The 14,170-nt window shown below is 46.5% G+C and overlaps 1 protein-coding gene across 6 annotated transcripts in view; it reads left to right on the forward strand.

The window, feature by feature from the left end:
- The window catches only part of DPF3 (double PHD fingers 3), a 298,094-nt gene that overhangs the window by 31,628 nt on the left and 252,296 nt on the right, over positions 1 to 14,170 (forward strand). For 5 of the 6 annotated variants that reach the window (XR_009355845.1, XR_009355844.1, XM_059182916.1 and 2 more), the window contains exon 1: positions 3,968 to 4,009. The exons of the other annotated variant lie outside the window; for it this stretch is intronic. Coding sequence is in view for 3 of the 5 variants with exons in the window: in XM_059182916.1 (XP_059038899.1) it covers positions 3,978 to 4,009 (32 nt within the window). In the remaining 2 variants the exon portion in view is untranslated. Of the gene's footprint in view, positions 1 to 3,967; positions 4,010 to 14,170 lie in introns of those variants that run through there. 6 annotated transcript variants of the gene reach the window in all.

Below are 14,170 nucleotides of genomic sequence, written 5' to 3' on the forward strand. Positions count from 1 at the left end.
CTTCCTCTTTCAAATGAACTCTTTGGTTGTTGGTGATTTCTGCATCTCCTTCCGCCCTTTCTCTTATTTTGATGTGCCTCAAAAAAAGTCAGCCACAGAGGCCAACATTTGCTACAGAAATGCCATTCTTCCCTGCTTCTGCAGGGGCATCTCCTTACGGCTTTGACTCATGGTCTGCTGAAACGGCTCTCAAGCTTTTTAAAGGAAAACAGATTTGGAAGTCCCTAGTGGTTTGGGTACTTGGGTCTGTCTGTGGTCACACCCCAAATGTTCCTTTGGTTGGTGGCATTGGTCACATACTTGAGCTGGGCTGGGGAGTTTTGCTAACTGATGTTAAGGCTGAATTTGTGAAGGGTCCACAAGATGGGTTAACATGACTGAGAAAGGCCTCACCCTCCACACACCGTCTGAAGCAATCCTGTGTAATACAAATACAATACCAGCTGCATGAGTAATTCAAAATTTCCTAGTTACCTTTCAAAAGAAACAGGTGAAATGAGCTTTAATAACATTTTTTACTTAACTTAGTAAGTCCAAAATATTGTCATGTTAACATGTAATCAATATAAAAATCATGAATGAGCTACTTTAACATTCTTTTTTTGGTACTAAGTCTATGAAATCTTGTGTGTACTTAGTAGTTACAGCTCACCTCCATTTGGACTAGTCACATTTCAAGTGCTTAGCAGCTACATATGACTCCTGGCTCCCATGTTGGATAGCATAGCTCTAGACTTTCCGGGTGGGATGGAGAGTGGTTATTCTGGGCCCCTTCTGACCTCCAAATTAAGCTACCCAACCAGCTAAATCATGATGAGAGAGATGGGCAACTAAACTCAACAACAACAACAACAACAACAAAGGAAATTGAAAGAGATGGGGAAGAGATGGAGTATATTTAAATCTCTATCTATATATAGCTATGGAGTATCCAGCGCTTCAGAGATGGGTTTTAAAAGTCTTGATATCACAATCAGCAAGAAGACATTTTTTGGGCTTAAGTAGTTATATGGTTCCTAACTAAAGTAGTCTGATTTATTATTTTGCCCACATGAAAGTTGTTCTTTGTTCATTCTTCTTGATTTCATGAGTTTAAAAAACTAAACTTGATAGACAATTTTAATTTTTGTTGTGCCTTTTTGTTCAGATCCCCTACATTCCCTATGCCATAAGGAAAGAATTAAATATCTCAATAAAAATGAAAACCAACATGTATTGAGAGGTTGCTATGTGCCAGACACTTGATGCAAGTCCTGAAAAAGAGTCCTATGAAATAGGCTCCATCATTACTGCCATTTTTCAGATGAGGAAACTGAAACATTCAAGTTGCTAAGTAAACTTGCCCAAGATACCCCAGCTGGTAATGGTGAACTCAGGCAAGTAGATTTTGAGGTCTACACTTCTAACCATATATACCACTTCTTTGCAAAATTAATGTGAAACTTTGCAGTCTCTGAAACTGTTCAAGATTCAGTCTCCTTTAAACATGTCCACTCTAAACACCCTTGCTTTTGAGTGTCCTGGCAAAAAAAACATATGTCTTTCTGTGTGCCGGGGTCAGTACATCTTAAGCCCTATTTGGAAAATCTGGCCTCACTGTTGAGGGGTCAGACCATTTGCAAACTGACAGAATCTGCCTCACCATTGGAAAAAACAAAACAAAACACAAAACTTTGATCAACGGTATAAAAACCAAAGTTAAAGTAATACCTCTTATATGTCTTAGAATTGTGAAAGGTGGATTCACAACAATTCCTGTTTACTCAAAAGTCATACCACTGATAGACTTAAAATGACATTCACTAGATTATAAAATGCAAGAGTAGCCTACTTTAAAGATTATCTTTAATTCATTATTTTTTCCAGTTCAGTCATTATAAAATGCAACTTAAGTGTTTAAGTTCTGGATAAAATTTCTCAAAGTGAAGACAGATCTGATCTGCCATTTTCAAGTGTGCCAGGTAGTGAGGAATTATGCTGGTTTCTGCATCTGGGCCTCAACACATAAATGATTATACATGTTCAGAGTCTATATATCTTTTCAGTTTGTAATATAAATTTGTCTTCCTTCTCCTATTAAACTGTAAGCCTCTTTCAGGGTAGGCTCCACATTTCTTGCTTCCTTTATCAAGCTGTGTATATTAAAATATGCTGTTGTTTTCCAGTCTGAACTGCTGTGGTTTTGATATCTCAAAGAGGTTGGTGGGAGTTCTGGCTGATATTTAAAACTCATCATAGTTCTTGGGTCTGAATACAGTGCTTGCTTTTTAATGTTCTCAAACCCCATCCCAGGCTAAGAACTAGCTTCTGAACCATTCCTTTGACAAATTAATAAGAAAGGGATTTTTTTCAAACTTTCATTTTAGAAAAATGGATATTTTTTTCAAATGGCAAGATGCTGTGCAAGGGGGTGACAAAAAGTACTGGCCTATGCTATTAATTAGGCAGAAAGAAGGAGTTTAGATTTCAAGCCTTACAAACATACCCATTCAGCCTTGTTCTGTTTTTCTGTAACTCTAACAGTGTATGAACTCTAACGCTGAAAGTTCTGGAACTTTGTTGTTGTTGTTGTTATTATTATTTTAATTCATTGACATGAGAGGAGCCCTGAGAAAGGAAGTGAGAGGGCACAGCTCCGAAGAACTGGCAATTTGGCATCTCCAATCTTCTTAAACCCCTCCCCCGCTATTTTAGCTATTTGACCTGATTAAACAACTTTGGGATGTTAGCCAGATTTCTGTATGCTAACGAGGCCCCTATTCATGATTTAGTGCGATTTCATCTACTGGGGAGCTTCCCCGGCTGCCCAGTGGAAGCCTGGCTTCACAGAAGTCTCCCCAGTTTTGTCAGGGGTTCGCCAGTGAGGAGTTCAAGCTGACTTGGAGCCAACACAGACAACGAAAGCCTCGGGTCATAGCGGATTATTCAGTAGCAAGTTTTCCACCTTGTATCTCAATAGTGAAAAGTGACGCCAGAATCCCGTGTGCTACTCCCCGAAAGAGACTCTGGCAATACCTTCGGTCTAGTTACTCTCTTTCCTAGTAGCAGAAAGCGTTTCCAAAAGTTTTCTTAAACCTTCTCTGTCCCTAAGCCTAAAGGTCAGAGCGCCAGGTCCTACTTGGCTCCCCAGTCGGCCAGAATCTGATCGTTTCAGAAGTTTCGGCGGCGGGGGGGCGGGTGTAGATGAGAAGAGGTAGTAGTGGGGAACCGCGCAGAGTGACCACCGCGCATTACGTAACCAAAGCCCTGGCTGCAGGAGGGAGCGAGCCTGACATTGAGACATTCCAGGGGGAGGGGAGTTGCTGTCCTGGAGTCGCCAGGGACGGCGGCTGCAGTTCCAAGAAACAGAGAGAGAGAGAGAGAGAGAAAAAGAGAGAGAGAGAGAGAGAGAGAGAGAGAGAGAGATGGCCGAGATAAAGAAAACACTACGGGAATGAGAATGTTAAAAAGCCTTAGGACCCAGAGCATTAGCAAACGGCTGGGCACGTGTAGTAATTTGTTAGACGAAACGGCAGCCTTCCAACTTCTACAAGGGAACAAGGGGATTTGCCCTTTGGGGGATTAGAAACGTTAACAGCAAAGCCAAAAGCTAATGAATGGGGTTCAGTGGTTTGTTGGCAATACTTAAATATTTCTATCCAGGAGCGCAAACTCTCTGCAATTACTCAGAAAGTAGGATCTCAAATCAAACTAGAATACTCTCCCGTGCGTCTCCACTTTCCCCAATCCGAAAAGGAGCTGCTCGCGCGGTACTGCCCCTTTAAGACCTGCTTGCTCTCGGGCTCTACAAAAGGGAGTGACCTCTGGGCTTTGACAGCTCCCCTAATAACTACCACCGTGCAGGCCCCGCCCATCTGGCGACCAGCAGCGCCAATTGGCCAGCAGGCCGGTATCCCGTGCTCTGATTGGCTCGCCGCTTCCCCTGAGCGAACCTTTAGAACTCTGAGACAGACAATATTCTGTTACATTGTAGCAAAATGGCGACTGTCATTCACAACCCCCTGAAAGCGTAAGTAAGACTAAAAAATGTACATATTCCGCCTGGTTTCAATATGAAAAAAAAAAAAAGGCGCCTTCCGCGTGCCGAGCGCTGCCAAAGCACTGCGCTTGCAGGCGCCTGCAGCCGCGGCGGGGCTTCTCTTTTCTTTCAGCTCTTACTTCTTCATCTTCTTTTTTTTCCCCCCAACGCGCAGAAATGTCAAGAGATGCAATTAACAAGAAGAAAATTGTTACATTTGTGTTCTGCTTAATTGGAGGACGCACCGAGAGGGGTTTTCGGCAGGGGAGCCAGGCACTCGAGCGCTCTACAGGGGGGTCGTGGGCAGCTCGGGGACAGCACGGTCCCCCGAGTGCCCGGCCTCGCGGGGCGGCGAGCGCGGCGCGGGGGGCGGCCGTGCTGGGGGCGAGGGCCGGGCAGGGGCCGCCTGGGTGCACTTGGCTGAGCCCCGCGCCTCCTGAGTCCGCAGCCCCTGCCGGGCTGCTGGGTCCGCCGGGGCGAGCGGATCGTGGTACCTCCGGAGTTTGCCGGGCGCTTTACGCCTTCCGATCGCTTGCGAGGAGTTTGTGCAAACCTTCCGGAGTTGGGAGGACCGCAGGGGGAGCAGTGGGTCCCGGGAGCCCTGCGGCCCAGGTGGTTGCCCGGGGCTTTCCTGCCGGGGCAGCCCCCCGAGCGTGACGGCGCTCCGGGCGGTCACCGGTGTGTGTGTGTGTGTGTGTGTGTGTGTGTGTGTGTGTGTGTGTTTATGTGTGTGTGTGTGTGTGTTTATGCGTGTGTGTTTGTGGGTGAGCTGGCTGTAGTATATTAACGACTCGGGTTAACTTGGGGTTGATTTGGAGGCAGGGAACCTGCAGGTCTTATGAATGGTGTTCTCGCCTCCTCTGGGTGAAAAGCCGAAGCGGGTGGAGAGGCAGCTTGGGGCTCCCCGCCTGAGCCGGCAGCTTCTGCTCCCGGCCAGAGCGAGGGGCAGGTGCCTCTGGCCGCCGCCGGGAGACTTTGAGCGGACGCCCAGATCCCGGACGCAGTGGGGCGGGCTGGGCGAGGACATGCGGGGACCAGTTCCCGAGTCCGACAGCCAATTCCTGCCTGCCTTCCTTCCTCCTCCTTTTCATCCTGGCCTCCTTCCTTCCTTCCAGTCGGTGGAACTGTTAAGCCGCCAAGTCCGAACGCGATCGCGGAGCTTCGGAAAACTAGCGTCGCTCTACAAGGGGTGCTATTGGCAATGATGCTGGCAGAGGAGAGCTCCCCTCCGGATCGCCGCGCGATGTGGCTCCGGGGTCCGCTCCTCTGGGACCAGGACTTCCCAGCTGGGCTGGAAGCCGAGGGCGAAGGGAGGGGGAGGTGCCGGTGGGGGGCGTTTCATGCAGAATTCTCCCGGGTGTGTGACCGATGCCCGTGCAGGTTCTTTCAACTCAGCGCACCGCGTTGGCACCCCAGGCTCCTCCTGGAGTTGAAAACCAGGTTCGCACCGGGGGAGGGGGGGCGCGGTGGTGGGGGGGCTGTTCCCAGCGCGAAGGAACGCGCGACAATAATAGCACGTGTTTGCACCAGCTTATCTCGCATCAGTAATAGGGAAAAAGGTAGTAATGCCCCCCGTATCGGAGTTTTAAATACACATATATATTAAAGCTGCCGTTAAGAGGATACTGGAAGATGCTGTTGATCATAGAGCGGCTCCCGGCTTTAGTTCTCGCTCGCAGGTTCCGATACACTGCACTTGAACGCCACAGCGTTTCACCCAAGAAAGAAAATGTTTTATGGCAGAATAAATGGGCGAACTTCGCCGCATCCTCGCTCCGGGTCGCTCGCCCAGCCACACCGCTGATGCTGTGAGTTTCTACCGAACCTACAGCTGGTTTGCAGTTTCCCCATTTCCAGCCGAAATCACATAGGCGGGCCGATGCCACCTGGTAAACTCAAGTTAGAGAAATCAATTTCACATGTGCGCCAGGTTTGTTTCCTACTGGGAAAGCGGTACCATCGTTACCCTGGAGCCTGCTCACGCGCGGGCAGGCGCAGTATCTCTACGCTCCAGGGTTTCCCAGCTCGCTCCAGTTTTTTGTTTGTTTGTGTTTTGAACTGCAGAAGGGTGCGTGTTTGGCGAGGGAGTCTGAGTAGGGTGGCATTAGAGGTGGAGGAAGGGACGGAGAAGCGGGCTGGTTTAGTGGAATTAGTTTTGAATTATTATACTCGTACTCTGTATAATTAGAGACAGTTGCAATGAGATGTTTTGTAATTCTGTGTCGCCACACACACGCACACGCACGCGCTAGCATATACACAACACCCCTGCCTGCTTTTTCTAGATGGGAGTTGAGTGGTCATTTTTAGTTAGCCTCTCCTTTTTGCATCCCAAACCCTTTCCCCGGAGGTAAGGGGGTGTAAACAATACTCACCTCCCTCTCCCCGTGAGCCAAGCCTCCTGCGCTCCGGACGGTTTTTAACTCCTAATGCAGGAGCACACACGTTGTTATTGGGAAACCTACACCATAAGCCTTAATTTTAGAAAACAACTTGTTTAATAAAACATCTTATACATTTCATTTGTTTTTAAAAGTTGCTGATGGGGAAACAATACACACGTAAATAAATTATGCATAGGATAAATTAGAACAAAGCGCAGAGACACATCCAGCTAAAGGGATGGATGGTGGTGTTGGCAGGAGGGGAGCAGGGAGAATGGTTTGGAGAGCTAGGTTTTTATCCTCTTGTGTCCCTCCTGACAATGAAACGGAGCTGAACGACATTAGCATTTTCTCTGTGTGCGTCGGAGTCTCTCTCTTCCTTTCCTAAAAAAAAAAAAAAAAAAAAAAAAAGCTAACAACACGGACGCCCCCTACAGAAACCATCACACAAAGGTTTCCTCTAGGATTGGGGAATAAAGTGGTGGTAGGTTAATATGCTGGGGAAAAAGTAAGCTCTGGTTTCATGCAACACCTCTGTAGGGCTCTGCCTACCCAGAGTATGGACCATTTTTCATTATAGCTTTTCCATGTGGGACATTTAATAATTTAATAGCTCGGGTGACTGGATGGTACAATTTGAATCTCATTGCTTTGGGGTCTTCCTTAGGGTCCCAAGCTCCTTGGAACCGCATCTCCTCTCTTAGCAGTGTGGCTTTCTTCCTGCCTGTCTTTGATCCCCCTCAACTCCCTTTCTTATTCCTCCTCCTTGTACCCTTCACCCCCTTCCTCTCTGAAGCTGACAGTCTGGTTTCTCTCTGTTGGCGCCTTTAACATCTTATTACTGCCCAACAGGGTGTTAGAGGCAGAAACAGGAGCCGCCTGGACTGATCAGATCACAAAGAGGACACGGCGGGTGGCCCCACAACCAAGCAGTCACATCTGGACAAATAGAATTTAACAGCATTGATAGACTTGTATGATGTGTAAATGGGTATTACACATTATTTAATTTAGCAGCTACATGGTCTGAGCTTAGACTGTGAGTAACCCTCACTTCTTACATGGACAAGCAAGCGAAGGGCCATGTAATGAGGTAAAACCCATGCAGGTAACATAGATATGGGTTTGGTAAAGGTCTATGTAGAAGTAAGTCACATAACGTATTCTGGTTGATTTCTGTATACCTAGGAAACATGATGCTTTTAATATAGATTCTAATCTTACTCGATATTCTAGTTCAAGTAAACCACCCTCCCCCAAATCTGCTATCAACACTTTAAACAACTTACTCTTTTATTAAGTCATCAAAACCCTGGTTTGTATGCACTTAACTGGGAATGTCTGCCACCTTCTGCCAGACTTGATTATGCACATACGTATCTATTATTATAACTGCCTGCTTAGAAAAGAATAACTGTTGTTATTATTTAATTATTCTATATAAACCAACAGGGCTTTTCCTCAAGTAACTATTTGTTTAAAAAGAATGAGACCAGCGAACTATTTCGTCATGCTTCTAACTGTGAACCTACAGATACATAATTGTACTGAAACTCTTTTGTAAGTAGTTTCCCTTGCTTGGAGGTATGTGTCTCTATCTGTTTTGTTATTAAGGACACAATTCTGGGAGAAGTAAATACACTTACTTAGCCAAGTTCAAACAACAGGTCATGTGAGTAGATGGACTTCAAATCTTCATCTCTTTATACATCCTAGGATATGGATATACTGTATTGTAATCTAAAGTGGTTTCAGTGCCTGTGAATGTTGTGCAATTGTGGCCATTTGGGAGCCAGACCTCACTCTTGCTGTGGCACTCAGTTTAGATATGAGGGAAGAGAGGGTGGGGGGAGCTGCATTCCTGGTTCTAATCTCCTCTTAGCTCTTTCTGTCTGAGTAGGGGGGACCGTGGGTAGGTACTAAGTGGGGGATATGGCAGTTGGGACTTTGTGAACTTGTTGCCTTTTATGGGCATCATTTTAGCCCCTTATGAAAAAGGACCCTCAGGTATTTTAAGCCAACAGATGCCTAAGAGACACATTCTCCATCTACTTCTGGTTGCCACTCAAAAAAAAAAAAAAAAAAAAAATCCCTGAATTCCCCAAACTTCATTAGCACACATTATTTTTCAGCAGGAAGAGTGTCTGGTTTTGATGAGATACCCATAAAGGATATTAATTTCTGCCAGAACCCAAGCAGAGGCATTGTCCCAGGGTAAATCTCTGAAAATAGCCTGCCTTGCAGACCACCTGGGAGACCTCTAGAGATGGCTAAGAGAATGGACAATGCCGAGATCCCCAAGGGCTGGCATTCAGAGGACACTTAATTGGACATCTCATCTTTCTCTGTCTTTATGCAATCATGCAGGGAGCTGGAATTTGGATACATCTGAGAAAGACCATAATGTCTAAAGCTGCTTCAGAGCCCTCTGCTCAGATCAAGGCAAAAAATAAAATGCCACGGTCAGCAGGCTTTGTTTTGCACCAGAAACAGAAAGGAAACTGAGGCTGACTTCTCTGTTTTCAAAGCAGAGCCTCCACCGATGGTAGTGGTGGTGGTGGTGGTGGGGGGGGCGTGGGTCATAAAAGACACCAGAATCCAGGTCTGTTTATTATCCCAACCTCGACAAAATAAATTTTGTGGTTTTTGAATGTTCTGAAAGTCAGTAGAAGACAGAAGCGTAGCCAAATGTGGCAAGCCCAGGGTCAAAGAAAGACCACAACCTGCTGAAGAGTTTTTGGGCAGCCTCGGTTTATCCAGCAGGAGCCACTCTAAGTGTGATTCCCAGCTCGAGATAGTCTTTGACTATGTAGCTCTTTAACAAGGAAAGATAAAGTGTGGCCTGGGGCTGGGATGGGTGGCAAGTAGGTGAGTGGGTAAAACCTCTGTGTGGTCCAGAACTCTGAAAAGATGACCGTTTCATGGGCAGAGAGCCTGATATTATGATCTATAGCAAGTTCCAAAGTTTTCTTTAGTTGTGTCAGTGACTGGGGCGAGATGAGGTGTTGTGGTGTTTTTCTCATTTGTTTTTCTTATTGGTCCGGTTACTAGTGTTTCACAGTCTGTGAGGCCATATGGATGAATGGGGCTTAGCATCGTAAAACTGTCACCCAAGGAAGGTTTTTGAAGCCTGTGATTTGCATCAGAGTTTTAAAAGCAGTGGTTAGAAGGTGTTGGGTGGGGGTGGGTGGGAAAAGGGGACAGGGCTGTGTCGGGAATTTCTAGGCTGTGTTTGTGAAGGGTAGTGGTGTGGGGGGTGGGAAAGGGGAGAGAGAAGCCTTGAGAAGGCTAAGAATTAGGGGCTATGTTTGGAAGCAGGGAGGGGCGAGGGGATTAGACTCAAAGTGCCTAATAATGGGGTTCAAATAGCCCACAGTGAGTCCTTCTCCACCCGGGTCTTGGATAGGAGTCTGGGAAACAATGATGACACATGCCTAATCCCCCTTTTCCCCCCTCCCCTCCCCCCACTGAATCCAGAGGCTGTGGTCATCTCAGGTTGCTGTGACTTGAGCGCATTTGTGTCGTTATTCACTTTGAAAACCTGCTGTGTGTATTAATTGCCATTGGAAGCTCCAGCAGAAAAGGTTTTGCATCTCCAGCTTCCCACCTGGCATCAGTGTGGCCCCTATCTCGAACTGTGTCACTCTCCCATGTTCATTTCTCACCACTTGCCTGTCTCTGTAGCTGTGATGACTTCAGAGTCACGGAGGAGAAAAAGCTCTGAGAGAGAAATCCAGAGCCTTGAGCACCTGCTCCCAGTGGTGCCACGAACCTGCCATTGAATCTTGGACACAGAGCTTCTCTGAGCTGCAGACCCCTTGTCTTTAAGATGAGGGGGATGCACCCAAATTCCCAATTGGATGCCCAGATTCGTTTCAGGTCAAAAGCTTGGTGGTAGCTCTTACTATGGTTGATTAGGAGAGGGGGGATGGTTAGGGGCCAAAGTTCAAATTCTTTCTCATTTTTAAAGTGTGTTTCTGAGGGGGATTTGTTAAGACTGGGGAGTTTTTTGTTAGTTTCATCTTCTTGGGTCCAGTCCTGCCACATCATGCTACCGGTTGGGGTTCTAACCCGGATGGCACCCCTTTCCCTTCTCAGCACCTAAGGCTGAGGACCAGGTGGTGGGCCCTTTAGAACATGGGTTTTTTTTTCTGATTCTCCTCCGCGAACACTTTTCTTCTCATTAGCACCCCAACCAGAGGAGGGAGAGAGGAGAGAGAAGTGGGAAGACTTATCTGGCCTCTTTTGCTGTTTATTGGCACTCAGATAAAGTTTTTGGTGATAGAAAAGACTGGAATTATTGACAACACCTGTCTCCCCTCCCCCCACCTTCTTTTCTTTAAATGTGTGGAGGGAGAGAGGGAAGCAAGCAGAAGATTGTTCTCTTTTGGATTTCATTTATTCACAGTCTCCCTGGACATGGTCTCTCCTCCCCTATGGCACCCATTCTATTGACATGGAAATAAAAGTGCTTACTTCACTTCCATATGGGTAGCTGCAGAGCCCTGTCTGTTTAGTGAGCTGAAGTAAGTGGACCTGTACTGATGTCTCACTGTGCTTCCTTTAGTGGACCCTGTGTTGCTGCTGAGGGAATGGAGGTGGCTAGCAGACTTGCAGGGGCTAGCTGTATCCTGGTGGGTATTAGCAATTATCTAAATTGGAATCCACTGCCTCTCCTCTTCCTCCTCTTGTGATATGCCTCCAGAATATTCCAGATTCCTCTGGGGGGGGGGCGGTTATTATCAGGCTTTCCTTTGGTTGAAAACTCCTTTGGTAATTTTCTACAAGCCTAAAGAGGAAGAGAGGGTTGCAAAACCCATCAGAGAATTCACAGAAGCCCAAATTGTGATTCTCAGGCAAAATAAGAGAGAAACCAAAATGGTTACCCTGACCTCCAGCAGACAGACGCAGCCCCTTAATTTTTTTCTCATTGTGGTAAAATATACATAACATGTATATTTAGCATTGGTGACATATAAATGGGCCACTGGAGCCATTCTAAAGTGTACAATTCATTGGCATTAAGTACATTCATAATGTTGTACAACCATTGATAGAATCCATCTCCAGAATATTTCTATCATCCCAAGCAGAAACTCTGTACCTATTAAACAGTAACTCCCCATCTCTGGTAACAGCCATTCTGCTTTCTGTCTTTATGAATTTGCCTTTTCTAAGCACCTAATCACACAATATTTGTCCTTTTGTGATGGTTTATTTTACTTAACATCATGTCCTCAAGGTTCACCTACGTTGTAAAATGTGCCACAATTTCCTTCCTTTTAAAAAAAAGATGTATTTATTTATTTTAGAGAGAAAGAGTGAGAGAGAGAGAGCAAGCCTGTGAGAGTGTGACAGGAAGGAGGGGCAGAGGGAGCGGGAGAGAGAAACTTAAGCAGATTCTCCACTTAGTAGGGAGCCTGACTTGGGGTTCCATCTCACAACCCTGAGATCAGGACTGGAGCTGAAACCAGGAGTCAGATGCTTAACCGATTGTATCACCAGGGACTCCAAGAATTTCCTTCCTTTTAATGACTAAATAGTGCTCCATGGTAGGTACATACCACATTTTGTTGATCTACTCCCCTGAAGAGGGACACTTGGCTTCCTTCTGTCTCTTAGCTATTGTGAGTATCGTGGTTATGAAGATGGGTGTGTGCATAGCTGAGTTCCTGCTTTCAATTCTCTTGGGTATATGCCCTTCATTTTTAGACTCTTTAAAATTTAGGGACTACATTTCTAAATAGTAGAGGCAATGCCCACTTTGTAAACTTAGGGAAAAATACTAATACTGTTGTAAAATGCAACCTCCTTATCCCCTTTCCCCTGTAGGAATACCATTATTTTTTTGGCCAGGTGACTCCTTGGAGAACCCAAAGACTCCCTACTTTTCTCCCCAGCCATGCAGATCGCATTCTGCTTGTCTCTACTGCCTCTGGAGGGCACGGGGTGTGTCAGGGTTGGGCGTGGGGAGGCTCCAGGACCTGGTGAACCTTGGAGTGAAGGTATGGTTTGTTTCCTGGGCAGGGTGGAAGTTTCGTTTGGCAACAGGGGGCAAGGGAGCATCAGGGAGCCTGGGACAGCTTTAAAGGCCAGAGTTAGTAAATCAGACCTATCGCCTTCCTCAGCAAGAAGGGTTTGGGAGGTCTCCTTTCTCCTCCCTTCCCCCTGCACCCGGCCCTGCTTGGCCCCCAAGGTGTCCGAAATAATGGGTGCGAAGACATTTCCACAGGTGTAAAGTGCACATGGGACGTGTAACTAGAACGGCGGTTTCAGGGAGCTGACTGAGGCCTTCTCAGAGTCAACCATTCCTCATATATTAAACATTATTTTTATATATTAAAACTCAAATAAATGAAATGAGTACGGCCTTACACAGCAAGCCTAATCATTGTTTCTCAGGAAATGCAAAGCCTTACTCATCCAGCTGCGTGTAAATAGCCCCAGATCTCACTGGGACTTTCCCCATTGTCTGGGTTTGAAATAGGTGAGAATATGAGCTTAGGGGAAGCCCTCATTTCTTTTCCCATTGTCAGCTCCGAACTGAGTGGGCCCCACAACATCAGAGGAAACACAAGCTCGGAGAACAGAGGGGAGAGCTTTCCGGGAGCTTGGGCTTCCGTCATCTGGCAATATCTGACTCCTTCTATCAAGTCAACTTTAAGGAAGAGAGGAGGAGAGAAGTGGCGGCGGTGGGGCTCGAGCTTCGGTCTGCTGGTCAACGAGGAAGGTGCGCTTTTAACACAGGAGATCAGGTGTCCGAGTTGATTCTTTATGTCAAAGTAGACCATGGGGCGCATGGTGGCAGAGGTCAAAATTCTAGAGAGTTCCATTTTCATCACCAGCCTTCAGAGTCAAGCTTGCTGCAACACTCCAACATTCCTTTACCTTATAAAAGCAAATTAAGTAAAAGATGTCATCTGGGCTCCCATTATCCTCAACTAACAATTCTTTACATATCTTTGTTTGCTGCCCGGTGAACTCAGGAGAACTCTTCGAGGAGCCTCTTCGGGGCTTTCTTCATCCTGTCCTGGCCAACACCGATGGCCAGCTTGCCCCTCAGAACTCGGTCAGCAGGGTAGCCTCCCTCCCTGCATCCAGAAGCTTCCCCTCCAAGGAAGGCCTCCAGTCTGTCCGTGTCTCCTTCCAGACTCTGGTTCTTTGGCAGGGCAAAGTAAGTCCTTGTAAGCCAGAAGGCGGGACTCCCCCCACTAGGCTTTTCCTAGGGAAACCACTTGGATTGGGGGGTGGGGAGGGGAGGCAATGTGGTGCTGGGGATGGGGGAGGGCAGGGTGGATGGGGTAGTGGGAGTGGAGAGAATATATTCTCTCCTGCTAATTATTTTCCCTGAGGACTTAGCCAATGCAGAACCATCTATTATCGTGGGAGCGCTCTATGGTGGTTCTGCCTGTGATGAATGCTAAGTGGAAACAAGCAAGAAAAATTAACAGGCGGCTGCTTCTGTCCACCTAATTAAAATGCATATCCAAATGCATAATTCCTTATGTTTCCCCATGCACACACTCCCCTTCCAATCCCAGTTCTATGGAGGAGAAAAAAACACTTTCCCCCAATCATTTCTCTTGATTATATTTCCATCAAGGAAGAGCTGGAGGGTTCCCTTAGAAGAGAGAAGGGCTGTTCTTGTGACACTTTGAAAATCGCTGTTTTGTAACTTAGATTGATTCTGAAAATTCTGAGCTGTTTTTTGTTTAAAACGAAAAACAAAAACTTTATCGGACTGCAGAAAAAAGGGGGAAGGAAAGAT

Source organism: Mustela lutreola, chromosome 7 (genome assembly GCF_030435805.1).
Source record: "Mustela lutreola isolate mMusLut2 chromosome 7, mMusLut2.pri, whole genome shotgun sequence".
NCBI lineage: Eukaryota > Metazoa > Chordata > Mammalia > Carnivora > Mustelidae > Mustela > Mustela lutreola.